We start from the raw sequence: 11,393 nt of genomic DNA, 5'->3' as shown, positions 1-11,393 counted from the left end.
AGTCTCAGTCCGAGGATCCCGAACTGGCCTCATAAACACGCGCACACTCTTTTGTTACGTCGCGATCGAGGAAGGAGTCGCAGCGCGAACCTGCTGCGATCGGGACCCACAGCAGCATCCGACAGACTTTAGACACAAATACATCGACTGACGTCTTGTTTTCTTTCTTTCTTTCTTTCTTTTTTTTTCTCTCCGTATTTATTTATTTATTTATATATATTTTAGCTGCAATGGTTCTCCAAAGAGTTATCCGTGCTGTGATCATGGGAGCTCCAGGCTCGGGGAAAGGAACTGTGTCTGCGCGCATCACCAAAACTTTTGTACTTCAACATCTTTCCAGTGGGGACATATTGAGAGCCAACATCAAGTCACAAACTGGTAAGAAGAAACAAAAAAAAAAAAAACAAAAAAAAATAATAATAATAATAATAATAATAATCATGCCCATGTAAGCAGCTCAGTAATCCACTCAGGTATTTATTCAGTCTGTGTCTATGAGAGGGAAAAAACCCATAAAACCTAAGAAATAACACGTGTAAAATATGCTGTTAACTTAGTAGAAGTTGCTGCAAACTGTGGGTAAAAATGCAGCAATAATGCTGTCTGTGGAGAAGGTCACCACTCCTTAAACAGTCACTCCTTATCTTGCTGCTGCATGCACCATGCACAGAAAAACCAGAAAGCTAGAATGAATTCCCTCTGCAGCCAAGGACATTCTGTGTGACCTAGTTAGAGAAGAAGTTACTATTTTATGTTTACACTGCAAACACTTGCCTGAGCATTTCCTGGACCTTGGAAGGAGGGCCAAATACTGTTCAGTCACACCTTTAATGAAGATCAGGTGTTGGTAAAGGTGGTGTAAACTGTGAACTTTAGATCCTTCAGAGGAGGAGCCACATGAGAAGTGTTATTACAGATGTATTGAGCTATAAAAACACAGGCATCAGGAAAAGTGTTTTTTTTTTTCTAAACTTAACTGATCTGATTTAACACTGACACAAAAAAACACATAAATACACAACATTACTCTAAAATCACAGAACACGATGACCACAAAAACATACAAAATGATGTCAAAAGTGCATAAAGAAACAATAAATATACACAAAACCACATAAATACACATAATTACTCTAAACATACATGAAACCATGTAGATTTGTTATCTTTTTAGTATTAGAACATATTTTATTACCTGTCTACATTACATTTGCAACATTTCAGTGGCTTGTATTATATAAAAATTTATTCACTTTAAAAATATATATATAATCATGCAAAGTTAGCCAGTAAAAATCAAATTCTATACAACAACTATTAGGGTGAGTATTGGCAAGGATGTTGCAATACGATACATATCACAATGCTTGGGTCACGATGCGATATCGCAATATATCGCGATATTCTACCCAGTTAATATCAAAATGAAACGTAGAGATGAAAAATCAAGTTGCTGTATATGTTCATCACAAGATATTGATCATTGAGAGGACAAAACTATTTGCATCAAAACATCCTATTTAGTATTCATTATTAGTGGGGGTTTTTTTTGAGCACATTTTCACTGAAAAAAAGAAAATGCAGTGTTACACACTGCCATCATAAAATAAAGTGTAACATGTTTCTGTTCACTGAAACTACTGTGTAGAAGTCTCAAAGTAACCATGACAACATAATGACGGCACTGTAACAACTGTAAGTGAGAAACATTAAGCATAAAGAACCCTGAGTTACTGACAATGCACAAAAATAAGAAAAGAAAAAAAATTCTCCTATTGTGTCAGTTTAAACACTGATCTGAACAGATTATATGAAAACAAAATGCCTGTGCATACATAAATATTGCAGGCATTACACACTGCCATCATAAAATCAAGTGCATCAAGTAACCATTGCAACACATTGAAAGCATTGCAACCACTGAAATATTGCACAAATACACAAATATATTAATTAAATATAAAAAAAAAAAATTTTGAAATTGACTTTTTAAATAAAAACATCAATTTAAAATCGGCACCCAAGAAATCACAATATATATATATATATATATATATATATATATATATATATATATATAATACACAAAATTACTCTAAAAACAACAAACACAATGACAACAAAAACATGCAAAATGATGTCAAAAGTGCATGGAGACAACAAATATACACAAAACTACATAAATACACAAAATTACTCTAAACATACATAAAACAATGTAGATTTGTTATCTTTTTAGTATTAGAACACATTTTATTACCTGTCTACAATACGTTTGCATCATTTCAGTGGCTTGTATTATATAAAAATGTATTCACTATAAAAATATATATATAATCATGCACAGTTAGGCAGTTTGCAGATGGAATCATACAGAGGAAAAAAAATCAAGTTCTATACAACTATGTTTACCTCTTTGTGTTGATCAGTGGTGATGAGTCAACAATGCAAATCAATATCTTCGTTTGAAAGAGAACTCATGCGATCGACTCACCACACAACCTGCTGTTACAAAGTGGTGTTAAATCACCAACAGACCGAAAAAAAAAAAAAAAGCTTATGTTAGCACGCAAGCTTGAGTCAATAAGACACCACAACACATACAGATACTATATTAGTCTGGCATTACAGAAAGTAATGTCTACAAATGTTACTTTCAATTGCAAAGTTAAATGCAACCAAATTAAAGTGTCCAAGTTAGAACACAACCGATTTTTATAACCAATATATATCAGCCAATATATGAAATAAGAACTAGGGGTGTCCCGATCCGATATTGATATTGGATATCGGGCCGATATTAGCCTGAAAACGAATATCGGATTCAAATTAAAATTTTCGGATTGACCGATATTTTTTTTTTTTTTTTTATTCATTTTTTCTTTATTTTATTCAATTGTAGAATACTGTAGATATTATGTTGAAGGTTAAAACTTATGTAACCAATTGGTTAATAATAAATTGGTCAGTTTTTCTCACACCTACTGTTGCTGACTATTGTTCTCTGTTTGAGTGACATCACTTAATCAAACCTTTTCTAGCATTCCACACTACAAAATAAGTAATTATTATTTTTTTATTAAAAAAAAAAAAAAAAGAGTTTAAATGTATGATTCATGCTGATGTCAGATTAATATCGCTGTCAGTCGATACGCAAGGCTGCAATATCGGTATCATATCGGAAATAAAAAAGTTGTATCTGGACATCCCTAATTAGAACATTGATGTATACAGAATATATACTGTACATGAACACACATTCTTAAAATACTCAATATATGATTCAAGACAGAGAAGCAGAACACTAATACATTAAAATAAAAGGAACTTTAATTACAGATCGATTAATTGGTGGCACTGATTAATTGATCTAGTACAAATCATAGCACTTGTAAGCAGATTAGGATTCAATGAAGTCTTTATTGTTTTTTCCTGATTGCATTTTCTGAAGAAGTCCTTTAATTTTAACTTTTGACCCCTTTTCTCTGTGACTGAATCACTTTCACTGATAAGATTAACTTACTTTAAACTAAGGTAGAACACAGTTTACCCTTAAAAACTTGATCACACTCTTTTTAATGCCTGCATGGATTTGCTGGTAATTCAAAGGCACGTGGTTATATTTTCACCAAGGCAGTTATTAGGTCACAGATTCTCTGCTAGTAAACCTCCAGTTTTGTCACTTTGCCAGTTCCCGCCGCCGTTTCTTTGCTCCCTTAACAAGATCTACGATACAGATTAGCAGAACGTAGCAGCCCATTCTACATTCTACAGTCTTCAGGCTTTACCCTTTGTTTCCTTCTGCGTGAACTTCCAAGAAATGTTTTGGCACAGTCAGCTCATTTCTGCGAAGGCTAGGTTAGGAAATTCCTCTGCTGTATTGCTGGAATTTTTTTCTTCCAATTACACGTAGAGCAGTGGTTCCCAAACAGGGGTACATGTACCTCTAGGGGTACAGGAGCACATTGCAGGGGGTAAGGCAAGGCAAGGCCAATTTATTTGTATAGCGCATTTCATACACAAGGCAACTCAATGTGCTTTACATGATCAAAAAGTGCAACAGAAAACATTCAACAGCTTAACATCTATAACAACATTAAAATCGGCAGCAAAAAACATTTAAAATCATCAACAAACACATTACATCAACAACAACAGGACCAAAACTCTCTCTCTCAATTATACACAGCAGAGAAAAAGAGTGCCTTTAACTTTAATTTATAAATCTTCACATTGGATGCTGATTTCAGCTCTGCTGGCAGTTTGTTCCACTTTTTGTTGCAGCATAATGCTGCGTTCACACCAGATACGTCACGTAATGTCCGTAAGTCTAGATTACATACAAAGTCAATTGACAGATGCGTCCCAGGTGGGAAATCTTTCCAGTGCGTTGGTCGTGCGAACGCGCTCAAGATTTTACGCATATCCGCACATTCGCAAGAGTTGAAAATATTGAACTCCTGCGACTGTTACGAAAGCCAATCAGAGTGTTTGTTGACGATGACGTCAGGCCGTCAACACAGACACCGGTCTGTTCACCCATTCAACCATGGAGTAGAAGCTGTGTGTGACCACCTGGAGCTGTATGACCATTGATTATTTTATGCTGTAGAGGCCATTTTATCATACTTCTGACAATAGGAGACAATAATTGGCTACATTTGACCAAAGAGACCTTATTTACGTACTATTGAAGTAATCACATACAAGTGTTTTTTTGTTGTTGTTTTTCTTTAAATAGATTCCACTTTAAATACCACGTATTGTTTTGAATTTGTAGATTTGGCCTTAGGGAACCAATGTTTGAAACACAGTTAGGGGTTCAGTAGAGTCTGCTGTTCCATAAATGAAAAAGCATATGAAATTATGGAGAGGGTACTTATGATATGAAGAGGGGGTCCACATGATTTGACAAAAATGCAAAGTGGGTACACGGGACATAAAAGATTGGAAAAGGAAATGACGAGTCAGAAGTCTTCAAAAGTAATCCTAAGTTTGCGTAAAAACTTGCACATTGATTTGAGTATGTTTTAGTATGTTTTTCAATCATTAGTCAGTGATAATAAAATATAGTGGGACCTTGAGCAGCGCCAGGCTTTATTAGACTGGCTCAATGCAGCTTTTTTGTCTTGTAATATTCAAATTGGAAATGAATGAGATGTTTTTTCAAGCATTCACAAGTGTTTTATTTATCTATATAGTGTAATAATAAAAGTTCTCCTGTGTCTCTCTCCCTCCGTCTTTGTGTGTGTGTCAGAACTGGGCCTGCTGACGAAAGCTTGCATTGACCAAGGTCAGCTGGTGCCTGACGACGTCATTTCTCGTCTGATCCTGAAACATCTACGAACAATGGACCAGAACAGTTGGCTGCTGGATGGTAGGAGCTCTAAACTTAATATCTTTATATTGGAATGCTTTTTCAGTGTTTTTTTGTTGTTGTTGTTAAACACATCAGAGTGATCAATCGGCAGAATGTGAGTCCGTTATTTCTCCGATGTCCATTCATTTGTGAGGAAGCTTGACCTTTTATTGTATTACCGTAATTCTCCTTTACTTTTCCAGGTTTTCCTCGCACCGTCTGCCAGGCAGAGGCTCTCGATGATGCTTTCATCATAGATACGGTGATCAACCTCGATGTACCTTTCAGGACCATACAAGAAAGGTTGACCTCTCGATGGACACACCTCCCCAGTGGAAGAGTCTACAACACTGATTTCAATCCACCCAAAGTACAGGTAAATGCTCTCCCTCATTATATATGCTATTACCGTCTGTAAGCGGCTAAAAAAAAACCTTTTCCTTTGTCTAGTGCAGGGGTCTGCAACCTGCGGCTCTGGAGCCTCATGTGGCTCTTTGACTCTTTTGGAATGGCTCCCTATAGCTTTAAAAAAAATGAAATTAAGAGTTGCTATTTTCTTACAGAGTCTATTCATGATTAATGCCATTGACACCAAATAAAACCATGATATAACAATTTACCAATCTAAAAATAAATCACACTGTGCAATGACTCAGCACCTTCCTACTTCACCTCCTGCAACGACTACAGATCATCAACTTTCCTGCATCTGCGGCTAACCTTAAGTTTTAAATCCTCGGAAAGATAACTAAACCAACAAAAACAAAACACTATTTTAGAAGAAAATAGTGATTTTTATTGTGTGGGAACAGATTCATTTAACCGCCAATGTGCCGTGACTACCGTCTAAATATGCATGCTGTGACAAAAAATGAGCAATTAGCATGTGTTGACTGACACGATCATGTGTTATCAAATTCAAGTTACTTTTTGTAGCCCTTCAAATACATGAACTAAAAATATATATGTATCTTCTTTATATAACATGTCGTTCATGTAAACTGAGATATTGTTTTGTTGTTTTTTCTCGATGTTATTTTATTTTAAACAGATTTTAGGTTGCCATTTACATGATCAAAATAAATAAATCAAATTAAATCAAACATTATTCTATATAAATTTAACTGTATAGAATTTAATACACTGTATTGTCTTCATTGAGAAGATCATTTTTTTCGGCTCCGGAAGGACTTTAATCCAGGTGAGATGAGGCAAAATCGCTCTTTTGAGAGTAAAGGTTACAGACCCCTGGTATAGTGTTTCAGTTTATTAATGGCCGACAGACAGGATTAAGGTCCTACTGTACTATTACACCTTCACATATCATGGTTTCGTCTTATCAGCGCTACTCTTTGTAATGTCGCTCCCAATATTGCCCTACAATAAAATAGCTTCTAAATTCAATGTTTTAGTGCTTAGTTACATATCATCCAGTTTCTTGCCTTTGACCTCATAAAAAAAGTTGGAGTTACGTGAATGGAGCACTTCATTGAGCAATCACTATCCACTGTTTGTCAAACATGCCGACGTCTACAAGTGTCGTAGGGAATAGTGTGTGTGTGTGTGACATAATATTGGCCACATTGATTATTGCATTGAAAATCAATTGCTTGAAAAAAGATTGAAATTACCGCTCAAATGTTTGTTTTTATATTCACAAACACAGAAGTTTTGCGCGTTGCATTGTGGGATGTGGATTCCTGGAGACAGATTCAGAAAAGTGTTTTTGCTTTATTCTTATCTCAATTTCAACCTTTTTTTATCTTTTTTTTTTTGCGCAAATGATCTTTGATTTATTGATCTGTGAGGCCTAAACTGTGTCTTTGTCTCATACAAATGATCATGTCCAGGAGCTTAAAAGTGCTTCAAAACCCACTAGTAAGATTTTCATTCAAAATAATAATTGCCTTTCTGTTGAGCTGCCTTTGTAATGTGGGTTGAGTGTCCCTTTAAGATGGATATATAATCAGTCTGAAGCGCTGATCCTGGTGGTCACACAGCTGCTGCTGACATTAAAAAAATAAAAATAAATGTAGCTGCTGCTGACGTGACACAAACATTTCAAAAAGAAAAAGCAGATGATGCATTTTGAATGTAAAGACAACATACATTTAAAACAGTTTATCAGCATCACTGAAATAAAAATAAAATAATAATCTGAATAAGGATACTTAATGAAAAAAAATATATATATATATATTCAAGACATACTCAAAGGTCAAACAAGAAATGTTTACACAAAACCAGAATGAAATGAAATAAAATTTACAGCTATAATGACAATAAAATTTGAATAAAAGTGACTAATTTTAATAACCCCTTCTTGTCTCTCTCTCTCTCTCTGTTGTGCAGGGTTTTGATGACAACACAGGTGAACCTTTGGTGCAGAGGGACGATGACAAACCTGAGACTGTGATAAGGAGACTGAAGTCATACGAAACCCAGACAGAGCCAGTCTTAGAATATTACAGGTAGTGTTTTAAATCCTCCTTATCTGACTATAAATGTACCGTACTCTGTTAGTGCAACTATTACATAGCCAGGGCTTTTTTTAGATTGATTAAATATCAAATGGATTTACAAGTTATGCATTTTTTCACCGAGCATTTTAACAGCATCACACCTTAAAGCAGATCTAACTAACTTTTTCGCCTTAATAAATCATTCTCATAGTCCCTGTGAGGCAGAGTCAGCACCAGGCGGTATCTATTTATTTTTATTTATTCAGTTTATTTCCGACATGGTTACATTCACTTTTTTTTACATTTTTTGTTTTTGTTCATGCCGAAAAAGGAGACGAGAGGAGCAGTTTGCTTATCTAGGTCCCGTCCCCTGTTTTGTACATCGAAAATGTACATGGGTTTAACCCTTTCTTGTATAAACACATTGCTATGTTTTATTTTTATTTATTTATTTATTCATTTATTTATTAAATGGGGGGCATTAAGAAAACTACGGGGGGTACAAAAAACCCCTCGGCAGTGGTTTGAAGTTCACTTTTTACGGCGTTCTGTGAGCTTTTTACATTTCTCACCTTTGCGAATGACAACTTTCAGTACTCTATCAAATATCTTTCCCTTTTCTCAGTTAGAACGATTTGAGCAGCCGTAAACTCTGCAAAACATGGGCATTTTGATTATTTCAGACGGCAGACTCTCAAACTTCACGTCCTGCCCTCCATCTGAATTTAGCGTTCTCGCTTTGCTGTGATGCAGCAAAGTGAGTGACGTCACGTGAATCAACAGAGCAGGCCATAGACATATACACATTCTATTGGATGATCCTAACAGCAGCTCTAGGGTACGTTCAATAGCACAAATGTAAAACAATTACACCACAGTGTATTATATCTATGGAGCAGACTCCCGTCTGCTGTCAGTGAATGGACGCGGTCAGTTGCGATAGCCAATCAGATATCTTTGGTTAATAAAAAGCTCCCCCTGTAGTGGGAAGAGTGGAGGGGCACAGTAGGTCAGCTGGGGGGGGCACTGCCCTCGAATGTGTGAAAGCACCTTTCGTGTCACTATTGTATTAGGATTTTTCAGTGATCGGTTGCTTCCGTCTTGGGAGAGCAAAGGTGCGCATGTAGCTGTAGGGTGGGGCAGGCGGCGGGGGGTGCAGAGTTTTTACGACAGTGACATAACCAAAAGGGACCTTTAGTAGGAGCGCTAAGCGCAAGTTGCTTAGTTCTGCTTTAAAGGGTACCTGTACTGGAAATGTACAGATTCAGAACATAAAATGTACATTTTTGTGCACGTTTATTTGCGAAATCAGTAGCTATGTACAGCTAGATGTGATGCCAAGTTGTTGTTAGCAGTGCAGTGTTTACATTAAGTCCCACCTGACTTCATTGATTTTCCTCTTTATTTAAGTTTTTGTAGGATTTTTCTCTACATTTTCAACAATATCATTTTATCTGTTACTGTGGACAACGCAAGGATGTGTGTTTGAGCTTCTTTGGATGTGTGTGAAGCTGTTATAGTGAGGTCTTCTTGTTGCGCATCAGAGCGGCCACAGCCTGCAATCTCAACCTACTGCGCACATAAGTTATAACCACTCCTGTCTCAGCAAAATATGGCAAATAGTGCAACCATTTTTTTTTTGTCCTGCTATGAGGTGCATTTTAAATGTAAAAATCAAATGTCTTAACAACCTCTGTACCAAAGAATGATAATGAATATGTTTTCTACCTTGCCAGGAGTAAAGGAGTGCTGGAGACATTTTCAGGAACAGAAACAAACAAGATCTGGCCCCACGTTGAGGCGTTTCTCCATGCAAAATTCTCCACATTAAATCAGACAAAGTAAAGCAAGCCTGACGTTTACCAGCTGAATCACTCCATGTGCTCCGTCCAGTCAGCAGAACACCACGTCTGTTTGAAGGGGAGCCCTTTACTTTTTATTAATATACTGATCAGCCATAAAATCACCAGTGATTATAGTTAATGATTAAATCTAGCTTTTTCTGTCCTGCACTCCAACTGTGACGCACTGTGTATTCAGGCAGAATCAGCATGAATGATTTTTGCAATTCAAGCTGTGGTTGTCTCTTAAGTTGGTGCATACTATTGGTGCTTTTCAGTGGCCATAATGTGTATGTGTATTCTTTGTGTAAGAAAGCAGATGTGAGCGAACTGAGTTTACCTTGTGGAAGAAAGGTGCGAGTGGTGAATGCAGCTTCTCCATTCCTACAGCGTGTGAACAATCTGTCAAACGTTAGTTCTTTAACAATCATCATTTCATCGTGCCTTTCTCACTGTGACACATTCAGTCACATAACATCACGATAATATTATGGAGATCATTTGTAACGTATGGGAATATGTGGGATTTTTAAGCGTTTCGTGTGGTGTTGCACGCAATGATTTTTAGCTGAGCTTAAAATGCAAGCACACTTTTAGACTTTACAGATCATTTGTGATGAGAGCACAGCTTCGTCTTATGGCGATCGGCCTTTTATGCTGTATGATAGAGGAAAGGGAAATGTAATGTACTCTTTGAATGTCTGTAAATTCACTTTTCACTCAAGTGCCTTTTGCTGCGTTCACGGACCCCAACATTTAGAATGCAAAGGCCACATGTCTTATACTATGTCTGTTATTGTTCACTTTGTCACCTCAAGTCTTAATATGATCAGGTTTGATGCCTTTCAAAGACATTTGAAAAATCTGAACTTAAAATATGCATTACCTTGTTTTGCATAGTAATGTTTTATTTTTTTGCTTGACTAATCAGAATGCTAACCAACCTTGAAAACTGTACAGATTCAACCATAATGTTTGATGTTATTGTATATGTTTTTTTTTTTTTTTTTTTTACAGTTTTAACTGCATAACTCCTTTTTACAAAAAAAAAAAAAAAAAACCTGTCACAAAGACCTGGGATTCATGTGTGCTACAATAAACTTCTCCCTTTCACCAGAACAAAGCAGAGTTTTTTTTTCCCACACAAACCCAACTCCAAAAAGTTGGACACTCGATAACGTGACAAAAGCAGATTCAATTATGTATTATAATGAATTTTGAGGTTATTACTAGGGTTGGTTAAATACATGTATTTCATTGCATAATTGTGACCATCACCAGTCCCTCCCTAAGGAAGGGTAACAAAAACTTTATTAAAGGGAGAATATAAAAAGAAAGGGCAGTGTTACACTTCGGTGAGGGGGAAAGGAACAGGGGAGAGGGAGTTTGGGTGGGACCGTGAAAGAGGTAGGGAAAGTATGCAGTTAACTATTTTGGTTGTGCTGAAAGTGTAAGGTGATGATACCGTTTTGCATATTGTGCTATTGAACCAGTCTGGGGACAGATTACGGTTATTTAACCGATTTTTGATTATTAACCATATCAATTCGATTGTTAATCTTTCATTTAATTTAACATCAGTCAGCTGCTGAATTATCAGACACCTCAGAGCACCTTCAACATTGTATTCTATAATAGAAATATCCACGCCATCACCTGGCTTGTTTTACAATTAAATAATCGATCTTTGTGAACTTCATAATAATATATATGTGATTACCACCCACAGTT

The 11,393-nt window shown here is 36.3% G+C and overlaps 1 protein-coding gene across 1 annotated transcript; it reads left to right on the top strand.

The window, feature by feature from the left end:
* On the top strand, nt 1–10,781 carry ak3 (adenylate kinase 3). The gene is made up of 5 exons (XM_028462873.1): nt 1–378; nt 5,258–5,377; nt 5,563–5,735; nt 7,712–7,830; nt 9,558–10,781. Exons 1-5 carry the CDS (start codon nt 231–233, stop codon nt 9,664–9,666), a joined length of 669 nt encoding a protein of 222 aa, XP_028318674.1. The 5' UTR covers nt 1–230; the 3' UTR covers nt 9,667–10,781.
* Nucleotides 10,782–11,393: the final 612 nt, after the last annotated feature.

This window comes from Gouania willdenowi, chromosome 12 (genome assembly GCF_900634775.1).
Source record: "Gouania willdenowi chromosome 12, fGouWil2.1, whole genome shotgun sequence".
NCBI classification, from domain to species: Eukaryota; Metazoa; Chordata; class Actinopteri; order Blenniiformes; family Gobiesocidae; genus Gouania; species Gouania willdenowi.
The sequence above is the reverse complement of the archived record's forward strand: the minus strand, read 5'-3'. Positions and strand labels throughout refer to the sequence as shown.